The sequence below is a fragment of the Saccopteryx leptura genome, chromosome 1 (genome assembly GCF_036850995.1).
Source record: "Saccopteryx leptura isolate mSacLep1 chromosome 1, mSacLep1_pri_phased_curated, whole genome shotgun sequence".
NCBI classification, from domain to species: Eukaryota; Metazoa; Chordata; class Mammalia; order Chiroptera; family Emballonuridae; genus Saccopteryx; species Saccopteryx leptura.
The window spans coordinates 50,920,239-50,932,858 of NC_089503.1; the positions used below are offsets into that span (position 1 = coordinate 50,920,239).

A 12,620-nucleotide genomic window follows, 5' to 3' on the forward strand; every position below is an offset into this window, starting at 1 on the left:
GCTGTACAGTACATCTACCCTAGCTTTCTTATTTTTTTTAAATTTTTTTTAGTTTTTTATTTATTTTTGTATTTTTCTGAAGCTGGAAATGGGGAGAGACAGTCAGACAGACTCCCGCATGCGCCAGACCGGGATCCACCCGGCACGCCCACCAGGGGCAATGCTCTGCCCACCAGGGGGCGATGCTCTGCCCCTCCGGGGCATTGCTCTGTTGCAACCAGAGCCACTCAATGCCTGGGGCAGAGGCCAAGGAGCCATCCCCAGCGCCCGGGCCATCTTTGCTCCAATGGAGCCTTGCTGCGGGAGGGGAAGAGAGAGACAGAGAGGAAGGAGAGGGGGAGGGGTGGAGAAGCAGATGGGCGCTTCTCCTGTGTGCCCTGGCCGGGAATCGAACCCGGGACTTCTGCACGCCAGGCCGACGCTCTACCACTGAGCCAACCGGCCAGGGCAAATACTTTTTATTTATTTATTTATATTTTATTTATTCATTTTAGAGAGTAGAGAGAGAGGGAGAGAGAGAGAGAGGAGAGAGAGACAGGGGGGAGGAGCTGGAAGCATCAACTCCCATATGTGCCTTGACCAGGCAAGCCCAGGGTTTCGAACCGGTAACCTCAGCATTTCCAGGTCGACGCTTTATCCACTGCGCCACCACAGGTCAGGCCTAGCTTTCTTATTGATCCTTGAACGTTCTAGGCACATTTTTTGCCTCACATTCTTTCCTGGAATTATCTTCCCTCAGATGTCAATTTGCTCTCTCTCATGTTCTTCATGCTAAAATGAGTGCCCCAGGATATCACCAAATGAGACTATATTTTATTCCAGATATTTAAAATTCCTTTTATAATTATTTTAAAATTTATGAATCTTCAAAGCAATCTTGTGAAGGGTAAGAATGATTATTATCATTCCAGAGAATTTAACTGATATGCCTCAGCTCACACAGCTCTGTTTTCCTTTTCTTTTTTTCCCTTCTGCCTCTCGAAGAAGCAATCACTCTGCCAACATATTTCCTAGTGGGAAGTAGATCACTTTACAGTTGAGTATTCTGAGACTCTGAGCAGTTACGGGCAAATTAATACAGCTAGACTTTTGTTTCTAATTCGTGTTTTATGAGTTGAGTTAGTGTGAGAGGTCTCCCAGCACCTGATCACCATAGACACATTGGATAAAGTCTCTAGACTTTCAAACTGAGGAGATTTAAGCCTTTTCTAAGTCTCTTCTGAGATCATTCAAAGATGTAGGTCAGATTTTGTCACTCCTCAGCTTAAATTTCTTTAATTTACCACCCCCTGACTTGCATACTTTATAGGACATATTTTTTAAAGATTTTATTTATTGATTTTAGAGAGAAGAGAGAGAGAGAGAGAGAGACAGAGAAAGGGTGGGAGAGGAGCAGGAAGCATCAACTCCTAGTTGCCTCTTGTATATGCCTTGACCAGGCAAGCCTGGGGTTTTGAACCTCAGACCTCAGCATTTTGGGTTGATGTTTTATCCACTGCGTCACCACAGGTCATGCCAGGACAAATTCTTTAACCTGTTACTTAAACCCTTTCCTGCTCTGTCCCTCTCCTCTTTCCCTGCTTTCATCCCCTTTTAATTCTCTATCTCCCATCAAAGTGAATTACTTGCTGTTGTTGCCTGAATGTAATATTTTAACCTGATGGTGGACATGATTACTGAAACATCTTCTTTTCCTCCCCTTTTTACCTGAGAAATTCTTTTTTGATCCTTTGGAATTCAAGTCAAATCTGATTGACTCAGGGTCCTCAGGATATAGGACAGGGTGGAACATCACCCTAAATGGGTGTATAGAGCAGGAGCAGAGCAGATTTTTTGGACACCTTTGACAATTCAATATGGAGTTACTGTCAGCCACGATAGTTATGTCAAGTGCTATGTCAAGGCTGAGGTAATGGGATATAATGGGATGCCCTTACTAGAGGCCAGGAACACTCAAAAATCACAAGGATAGACACTTGGATAAGGACTTCATCTGGACACTGATATAAGTGGGACATTCTAACTGCTGGTGGTGGAATTTAAGAAGTCAGAGCTCTTACCACCCACTGCTTGAGCTTGGCTATACCACAGGTCAGGCTTGGAGCCCTGCAGGACTTCCACTCCACTGGATGCATGTCACCACTGTAGCTGCCTACCTCGAGACCAACGCCTGCCTCTCCAACTGCGGATACCGCCAGTGACTGGGATTTAATGTTGGCCACCGGCTCTGCTTGCTTATATTCCATAAACTCCCCTTCTCTGTGTGTAACCTGCGTGTGATTTTATTGGCTTATTGGGGAGATCTCTAATAAACCTGGCAGTATGGAAAGACAAAAAAAAGTGTGAGTGACTCCTTTTGGGGATGCTCCCTTGCTTATGACAATGGGCTTTGTGAAGCTACTTTCTCCTCCCCAGTTTTCTTCCACAAGTTCAGGCAGATGACAATAGGGGAGGGGCAGGTACTCCGGTTCCAAGTGACGTAGGCTGTGACCTCTAGGCCATCCTCCCTAAGGGAACCAATGCTTGAGATAAGTAACCAGGAGAGAAGCCAGGAGAGAGCACAGGGTCAGCCCTTGGGAAGCTAGCTGCCTTCTAGGGCCCTTAGTAGCAGCCTGCCAGAGCAAATCTTGAGCACATCTCTTGCTGGAATAATAATTTATAATACATCTGGAGTGCCTTCTGTGTTCCAGGCACTATTCTATGTAATTTTCACTAAAACCATGACTGCTGAAATGTAGAAGTTGACCAAATCACACAGTAAATGACAAAGTCAGGATTCAAATCTGAGCATTCTGTTTCTAGAGCTCATGCTAGCAACCAGTCTACTATATTACCTTCCTGGCTTCTGAGCTCCAGTTTCCTGCCTACCTTCTGTGGAAAACGAAATCAAGAGGGTCCCAAGACAAGGACCAGGACTTCTCTCCTCCTCATTCACCCCCACTCCCACTTCTTTCAGGAGGACCAGCACAGGGATGGGTCTGAGAATTCTCAGAAGCAGTAGGGGAGCACCTAAATGGCAGGGGCCTCTGGAGGCTCAAGGAGAGAAAAGGTGACAGTATGTTGTGGGAATGAGGGGATCTGGCTGGGGTTGGGGTGAGGGATCTGGAAGCTAACCGGGAGTCCAGGATTCTAGTCCAGGCTTTGTCTCTTAGACTCTAACCTTGGAGGAAGTTCTTGCTTCTTTCTGGGCCTCAGTTTCCCTATTTGTAAAGCAAGAGTAAATACAGGGGCAGTTGATCTCCCTCCGCCAAGAGGGGGCATCTTCAGCTGTACTGGGGAAAGGGACGGGCATGGACGCCAGGCAGCGGACGCAGGGTGAAGGCGCTATCTAGGGTCTCGGCCCACAGCCTGGAGACGGGATTAAGTGGGCTTCCGAGCTGAGTCCTGCTACCCCATCCCTGTGACAGGGCCAGGGTTAAGGAGGAGGTTCCCAAAGTCTAGTAAGAGGCTGAGATGTGAGCGGACCATGGGCCTCGGTCTCGGCTGTGCGGTACGCTCCCACTCATCCCGCACATTCTCATCCTTCTCAAAGGAGTTACATACAGACCCCAGAGAGTGGAGGTTGCGGGAGACAAGGTACGGGCCGGCCGCGCTGCGGCCGCAGCCGTGGAAGTTGCAGCCCTCCGGACCCGGAGAGCATCACGTCATCCTTTCCGCCCGGCGCCAGCCCCCTCCCCAACGGCGCCTGCGCAGGCGCGGCGGGAGGGGCCGCGCTGAGGGCTCTCCGAGCTCTTGGCCGATCGCTCCGCTTTCCTGCAGGCTCGCTGGGGCCGCGGCGCTCTGGGTTGGCGGTAGCAGCGGAGGCGCGGAGGGGAAGGCGTTCAGGATGCGGCGCGGGGCTGCCCGGTGGCCCCCTGCCCTGTCACGGCAGCCGCAGCGGCCGCGGGGACCGGGCCAGGGCCGGGGGCGGCGGCCCGAGCCTCGGTAGCGGCGGCGGCGGCGGCGGGAGGGGCGGCCTGAGGACAGGCGGGCGCCCGGGTGCGGGGGCTCTGCGCTCCGCACGTCCCGGCCCGGCTCGGCCCCGGCGCCATGAGCGGCGGCGGCGGCGGCGGCGGCGGCGGCGGAGGGGGCTCGGCGCCCAGTCGCTTCGCCGACTACTTTGTCATCTGCGGACTGGACACCGAGACCGGGCTGGAGCCGGACGAGCTGTCGGGTGAGTGCGCGCCAAGCCCGGCGCCTTCTCCCCGCGGCCGCTACGGCCGGGGCCCCGCGCCCCCCACTCCCCTGCTCCTGAGGAACCCTCCCCTCAGCCCTGCTTTGTCCCAGGAGCCGGACGAAGATCGGTAGGAAGGACCCAGGGCAGGCGCCCGGGGAGGGAGCGTCGGGCTGGAGGAGGGGGAAACGCGATGAGGGGCTCCGAACCTTGAGGGGTGCAGACGGCCCCTGCGCCCCCCTGCTCCGGCCACGTCGCCCCTGACTAGAAAGAGGGCAGGGGGTGTGTTCTCAGTTTGCTGAAGACTGGGTGACTTAGTATGAAATAAAGGGAAGCCTGTTCTCGAGCACTCGCTAGGGAGGGAAGAAGGCATCCCACGGCCCACTGAGAAAGTAAGTTCCACCCAGACTTTAAAAAAAGAAAAGAAGAAGCAAAACAAAAACTTGGTGAGTTTATCTGGCCTCTTCCCAAGAAGCCTGTGATAACAGTTCCTCAAAACCGTTCTAACCCAGCCTTGGGCCGGGTACCCTGGGTTCATGGGATGTCATAAAGTATATACTTGGGCCACACCAAGGAGAGTAAGAGCTCCTTTAGTTGTAGAAACGGCTTGTACCCCGGAGTCATGCCTTTTTTTAAAATTTAATGAAAAGTAACATGACCTTTATGAGACCAGCGTCATGTCATTTTTGAACAGAAGGGCAGCAACCTAGTTGGAGAACCTGGGTTGCATAGTGATGCTTCTGAAGTCATCTTTCAAAGGGGAAGTGGTGGGGAAGTGAAGATGGGGCCGGGATCAGATATTTCGCATTAATTGCAGAAAGGTGTCACAGCTGTAAAATCCCCATGAATTCCACTGCACTTGTCTTTGGAGCCTTTGAATTACAACAATTTTGAAAAGTTTTTGTTGGGAGTGTCCAGTTTACAGGTTTCATGTTGTGTCATCTTGATTTGAGGAGGGATACTCTTTCTGGACTTCTGTCATGATGTATTCACTGTAAAGTTTCTCTCCTGGAAGTGATGGTCTTCTTGACTAGTTTTACTTCGCTTCAGAGTAGATACACAAATCTTTTGTTTGTTTCTACCACCAGAAATATTCCAATGTTATGAAAAATTATTATTATTATTATTTAAATTATTTAGGCTTTTAAAGACAAAAACAGACTTTAAAAAAATGATAAATTGATGACCTTTAAAAGGTCAGAACAATATATTGCTTTCTGAAATTAATAGCAGGTGGAGAAAAAAATCGTGAAGCAGAAACACTGTTAATAGGCCATTTTTGGGGGTAGCTTTGTTGTTTCAAGTTCACTTTTTTGTTTTCAGAACTCATAATACAGATTTTAATTTTTCATGTTTTGTATATATTAAGTTAGTGACTTTGTGATGCAGTTGTTGGAATTCAGTTTATGGTATTGGAACTGGAAGGGACCTCAAAGAGGAAAATGAAACTTAGGAAGGACAGTCGGGCAAATGTCCTGTTAGTTGACTGCCTGACTTTTGGTCGAGTGTTCCTCTTGTGACACTAAACTGCATCTCATTGCTTGGCGGGTGTTTAGAAAATACTAACATTGAGAAAGACTAAAAATGATATAGTTCTCCCCAGTAAAATACACCTCAAGGTTGTGGAATAAACCAGTTATTTTTATGGTGTGCTTTTGAGTGTCCAGTAAATAATACAGACATTTGAAAAAAATTATATAGACAATTTAATTTTAGAAAATAAAGAGAACAGTTTACAAATGATAAAGCATGGGAATGAAGCTGGGAAATTATTTGTTAGTGAGAGCATGGGTTTTGGGGTTAAACATTCCCCTTCTGCTATTGACTTTCTCTATGACTGGGGCAAATTAGATAACTCATCAGCAAAAAGGGAATGTAAATAAAATGCATCTCATCATGTACATCCTCAAAAATGTTAATTCTCTTTAAGTAAATATCTCTTATCTGGCTTTTTAGCGAGCTAAAATTATATTCCTGCTAAAGCTTTTTGGAAGGAAAAAGAAAGGGGGGGGTCAGTTATAAAATGTAAGGAGGAGTGTTTTTTTGTCTTTTAAAATGTGGTTGCAGTTGTTGAATGCCAAGACCATTTATTCAATAGGTGGCCTTTGTTAGAAGGCACTGATTGAAGGATTTCTTTTTTCCCTTCATTTCATTTCTGGTGGGTTGGTAGGGGAATCTGGACTAGCCCAAGGGAATCTTTGAATAAAACAAAACAGAATACAAATAGCTCAATGCAGGTCACCTTGAGGTGCTACAGGGTGCATTTTCTCTGCTTGTCCTGCCTTTTAGCTACCAAATCGGTGATGTAATAGTAAGTGAAATGACAGGAAATTGTGAATTGCATGCAGGTGCTCTAGGAAGGTACTAAGGAGTGAGTATACCTTTATGTTTTACCCAAGCAATTAAGTTATAGGTATTAGGTAGCTTCTATATTTTTAAAAAGTGAATTCAGAAAAAGGCAAATCAGAGCTGCTCAGTGTTCCTTCTGGTTTTGTGGAGAAGAATTAACATTCATTGTCTGGTTGCAAGCATACAGTTTGCTGTGTTGAATATAGATTCAGATCATTGAATTTTATAGGAGTCCCTTGTATCACCTCTTCTCCTTTCTTGAAGACTTAAGTATTTAGGTAAGCTATTGAAATGTAGTTATTTGTTATACAAGGAGATAAGGAAGATGTGAAAATTATTTTGTTTTCTGGTTAGTTGAAGTGCTTTGGGTTGGAAGGAGAGGAAGGTAATCTATGAGTGAAACACAAGGCTAGCCAACTTTAGGAAATTGTATTTGCTTGTTAGCTTTTTGAGCTTGTCAGGTAGATAAGCAAATCAGGAAGAATTGCTCGATTTAAGTTTTCCATTATTATTGGCCCATCCTACTATAATTGGGGATGCAGATGGTAGTAAAGTCCAGCCCCTCTTTCTGCCCTTTGATGGGTAGATTTTCTGGATATTTGCATTTCACCTTTTTCTTATGGTCATCACCGGGTGACTGCAGTAGAAGAAGGCTAACCATGAGGGTGGGATTAATGTTTACTTTCCCTTTGTCTGCCTGAATCTTAAGATTCCAGAATGCATGTGACCTATTTTTTATCTTGAAATCTTTAAGTTCCTCTGAGCGGACCTGCACCCAGCATTGAGATGTAAGTATCTTAGGTTCATGCATCCACTACTCTAGTTTTTCCAGTCTCTGAGTATAGGGACTTGCCAAGAATTGAAGAGAAGGATTTGGAGACATAAATAGATAGGAGACTAGCCAGTGCCCTGTATGAGTCTACTTAGAACGCTGAGAATACACTGAAATAATCTCTTGATGTCCCCTTTAGAAGAGAGGAAAAAATGCTCACTGTCCAGAAAAGCCCGAGGACCAGTCAGATCACACTCCTCCTTAACCGTATTGTTCAATGAAGTTAGATTGCCAGAATTGTGGAAAATCAAACCTTAAGTACTCTTAGAGATTATATATAGCCTTCTGATTTTACAGATGAGGAAACTGAGGCCCTGAGAAAGTTAAAGAATATTTGTCTCCCTTGACATTCTTTCTTTCTGCTACTTGAGTGATGCTTTCTTTGCATGCTTTGTAGTAATATGAAGACTAGAGGAGACAAGTAAAATATTTGTCTGGCAGGGGCAGGAACAGACATTATGGCAGTTTTTTCTAGCGTGGGTTTCTGTTTCATGTTAAAGAAAACTGTGTTTGTCATGAGGTGTATCTTTTTTATTCTTTAGCTTTTTCTTATGTAATTTCACACCAAACATTGATGTGCATAGTACAAAGAACTTCAGCACATTCTTTCCCAGATTTACTGATTGTTAACATTTTGCTCTATCTTTTTTTTAAGATTTAATTTTTGATTATACAGAGAGTGGAGAGGCAGGGAGCAAGAAGTATCAACTCACAGTTGCTTCATTTTAGTTATTCATTGCTTGCTTGTATGTGCCTTGTCCCAGCAAGCCCAGGGTTTCGAACCTGTGACCTCAGCATTCTAGTCAGTGCTCTATCTGCTGCGCCACAATAGGCTAGGTTGCTCTATCTGTTTTCATAAGTTGTGTATTCTTAGTCTCTAATGTATACAAACAATTTTATTGAGATATAATGCACACATCATATAATTCATTTATTTAAATTGTACAATTTGTGTTTTTTGGTGTATTCAGAGTTGTGCAATCAATTTTAGAATATATTCATCACTCTCTCTAAAATTCATACCCATCAGCAGTGACTGCTCATTTCCTTCCAGTTCCCTAACCTCCAGCCCATGGCAACCATTAATCTTTTTTTCATCTTTATAGATTTTCCTATTCTGAATATTTCATATAAATGGAATAATATAATATATGATCTTTCTTTCATTTAATATGTTTTCAAGGTTCATCCATGTTGTATTATTATTTATTATTATTATTATTATTTTCATTTTTCCGAAGCTGGAAACAGGGAGGCAGTCAGACAGACTCCTGCATGCGCCCCACCAGGATCCACCCGGCATGCCCACCAGGGGGCGATGTTCTGCCCCTCTGGGGCGTCCCTCTGTCACATCCAGAGCCATTCTAGTGCCTGAGGCAGAGGCCACAGAGCCATCCCCAGCGCCCGGGCCATCTTTGCTCCAATGGAGCCTTGGCTGCCGGAGGGGAAGAGAGAGACAGAGAGGAAGGAGAGGGGGAGGGGTGGAGAAGCAGATGGGCGCTTCTCCTGTGTGCCCTGGCCGGGAATTGAACGTCAGGCCGACGCTCTACCGCTGAGCCAAACGGCAGGGCAGGTTCATCCATGTTGTAACATGGATGTTATTTCTTTTTATGACTTAATTATATTTCGTTGTATCAATGTATCATATTTTGTCCATCTGTTGATGGACATTTGGGTTATTTATACTTTTTGATTATAATAAATGTAAGGTATTTTTCCCCTCTGAGAAGGAAGGAAGGGGCTGGAGCCACTAAGTGTGGAATAGTAAAAGGCTTTATTGAGTACAGAGCGCATCCCACCTGGCGAGGTTCCCTGGCCCCAAGGAAGGATGGAGGCCAGGGAAGTCGTAAGTGGTGACCCACGTGGGAGATATTTAAAGGGTCCCTAGGGTGGTCGAACTAATATGACGTGGTGAAATCTCACTGGCTGGCAGACGGTTGTTTTTCCAAAGGGTTCCTGGGAAGTTTCTTTTGGCGCGCTTGGTTGTGGGCGGTCCTAGCCAAAGTTCATGGGCCTGGGTTCCCCATGGGACCATCCCCCATTATCCACTGACCTTACAACAAATAAAATTGCTGTAAATATTTGTGTACATGCTTTTGTGTGGACATAATGTTTTCATTTCTCTTGGAGTGGAATTGCTGGGTCATATGGCAACTCTGCTTAATCTTTTTATTTTTTATTATTTTTTATTTTTCTATTGATTTGAGAGAGAGAAAGGGCGGTGGACGGTGAAAAGCGGGAAGGAAAGAATAGAGAGAGAGAGAAGTATTAATTCATTGTTCTACTTAGTTGTTTTATTAGTGTCTACTCTTTGATTGCTTCTTGTATGTGCCTTGACCAGGGGTCAAACCTGCGACCTCCGTAAGTGGACTGGGCATTGAACCTGTGACCTCGGTGTGCTGGGATGATGCTTTTATCTGTTGAACCATCTGGGCAGGGCCTTTGCTTAATCTTTTGAGAAATTGCCAGACTGTTTTCCAAAATAGTTGCATCAGTTTACATATCCCACTAGCAGCATATGAAGGTTCCACTTTCTCCACATCCTCACCAAGTTTTTTTTTTGTATTTTTCCGAAGCTGGAAACGGGGAGAGACAGTCAGACAGACTCCCGCATGCGCCCGACCGGGATCCACCCGGCACGCCCACCAGGGGGCGATGCTCTGCCCCTTCGGGGCGTCGCTCTGTTGCGACCAGAGCCACTCTAGCGCCTGAAGCAGAGGCCAAGGAGCCATCCCCAGCGCCCGGACCATCTTTGCTCCAATGGAGCCTCGCTCTGGGAGGGGAAGAGAGACAGAGAGGAAGGAGAGGGGGAGGGATAGAGAAGCAGATGGGCGCTTCTCCTGTGTGCCCTGGCTGGGAATCGAACCCGGGACCCCTTGCACACCAGGCCGACGCTCTACCACTGAGCCAACCGGTCAGGGCCAACGGTTTTTGAATATAGGCATTCTGGTGGGTATGAGGTAGTGTCTCATTGTTGTGTTGTGTGTGTGTGTGTGTGTGTGTGTGTTTTCAAATTATAAGATAAAGTTTATGGTATTTAGAAAGTTATAGAGGTTGTAGAAATGAGCTGGCTTGGCTGTGTAAGCTCAGGAAACAAGCTACAGAGATAGAAAAAGGGCCCCACGAACAACTTAGGAGAGAGAAAGGCAAATGGTAAGGTGCCCAAGGGGGAGGAAGAAGGAGAGGAAGGCACTGACATTCTCTTTAGAGGGAGAGTGCTTCACTGTGGTTTTGATTTGCATAACCTTGATGACTAAGGTTAACTTACTATTTAAAATAAAAATAAAATAAAAAGGTCTTTCTTCCCAGAGATGAGTGGTTATTAAAAGTTTGATGAGCCAGTTTTGAACAGGGAGTCAATATGAGTTAAACTTAATTTTTATTGTCCTCTACCAGTCTGGTCAGTTTTGTGTAAATTTTGTCATGGTCATTTTGTGAAGGCATCTCTGCTCTGATGACCAGACTTTTTCGTAGGAAAAATAACACTCAAATCCTGATAGCTTACCGCAGGCATCAGTGGTACTTTCAGAGATGAAGGTTGCTGGGGGTGGGAGGAGGTGGGGAGAATTCTTAAGTTAGGTGGTGTGTATCCTTTTATAAGTTAGAGGAAATAAGAAGTCAAGAGAAGAGACCATTACAATTACAGAGCAGCCAAAGAAAGGTTAAAATTATGTGCTAAATTTAGTTGTAGAAATTATAAATTTTCTTCTTTTGGAGAGGAATGGGGGGAGAGAGAGAAAGAAAGGAAGGGAGGGAAGGAAAGAAGGAAACATCAATTTGTTGTTCTACTTATTTATGCGTTCACTGGTCAATTCCTGTATGTGTCCTGACTGGTGATCGAACCTGTAACTTTGGCATGACAATTCTCTAACCAACTGAGCTACCAGGCCAGGTGAGACTGTATATTCTTAAACATAAGAGAACGTCACTTCACACTCCCTCAGGTAGGAAGAATCACATCGAAGGATCACATTTTACTTTAATGACATTGGGATCCTGCTCCTCTCTTCATAGGAGGAAGTCCTGAGACAGTGTTTGGTGGTTAAACCAATTTCTTTTAGACTGCTCAGCCCTTTCTTCCTTCCTAGATTAAAAATAAAGTTTTCTTTGCCTAAGGCCTCCTTTGGCAACACCCATTTCCAGCGCTATATCCATTTATTTATTTATTTATTTATTTATCTCTCTATTTATTTATTTTTAGGTGAGAGGAGGGAAGATAGTGAGGGCAGACTCCCACATGTGTCCTGATTGGGATCCATCTGGCAACCCCATCTGTGGCTGATACTTGAGTACAGAGCTAGTTTTAGAGCCTGAGGCAGACCTATTCAGACCAACCTAGCTATCCTCAGTTCCTGGGGCCACACTCAAACCAATTGAACCACTGGCTTTGGTAGAGGAAGAGGGAGAAGCAGGTGGTCTCTTCTCCTGTGTGCCCTGACTGGGAATTGAACCTATAATGTCCATATTCCAGGCTGACACCCTACTGGACCACTGGCCAGGCCCACTATATCCTTTTATAAGCTTGCTTTTTGGCTAACTGGTGGAATGTGTACTTGAACTTGGCCTGGCTCCTCAGTTCCTGTTGGCCACGACTGGGTTTAAATTACTATCAAGTGGTTTTAGAGATCTCTCAGGAACTTTAGGTACACATGAGGTTACCTATACTTGATCTGTTTTAGGTTCCTATTGGATATAGCATAGGATCCAGTGAAAGAGAAGGCCTTGCCTTTTAGAAGCTGATCACTTCTTACAGAATTCAGAGCTTACACACATGCTGTCATTGCCAGATTTTTATTTTTACAAAGATTTTATTTATTGATCTGAGAGGAGAGAGAGAGAGAAAGGTGGTGGGGGAGGAGCGGGAAGCATCAACTCATAGTTACTTCTTGTATGTACCGTGACTGGGCAAGCCGGGATTTCTAACCTGTGACCTCAGCATTCTAGGTTGACGCTTTATCCACTGCACCGCCACAGGTGAGACTGTCATTGCCAGATTTTTAGATTTCATGTCTCAAAAGTTATTAAGTGGGGCAGATATTGATCGAACATCTGTGTTCCAGATGTTCTGTAATGGCTGATTTTAGTTTGGAGTGTAGAAAACCCTGAACTGAATTTGAGTGGAAAATGAGATTGTGTACCCACTCTAGAGCTGTTTAAAGTATGCTTCCAAAGGATCAGATATAACTCCAGTAAGTTAGATGGGAAGAGGTATGGTTTGTTTAGACCATCAAGTTTCTCAAATATTCTTTTATTTCTTTTTTTAAGCGAGAGAGACAGAGAGAGGGA

The 12,620-nt window shown here is 45.2% G+C and overlaps 1 protein-coding gene across 3 annotated transcripts in view; it reads left to right on the plus strand.

Annotated features, from left to right (window-relative positions):
• The first annotated feature begins 3,707 nt into the window (after window positions 1-3,707).
• Window positions 3,708-12,620, plus strand: part of DENND5A (DENN domain containing 5A) — a 97,247-nt gene continuing 88,334 nt past the window's right edge. For all 3 annotated transcript variants that reach the window (XM_066366016.1, XM_066366031.1, XM_066366024.1), the window contains exon 1: window positions 3,708-4,153. In XM_066366016.1, coding sequence (XP_066222113.1) covers window positions 4,030-4,153 — 124 coding nt within the window. In that variant the 5' untranslated portion in view covers window positions 3,708-4,029. The remainder of the gene's footprint in view (window positions 4,154-12,620) is intronic.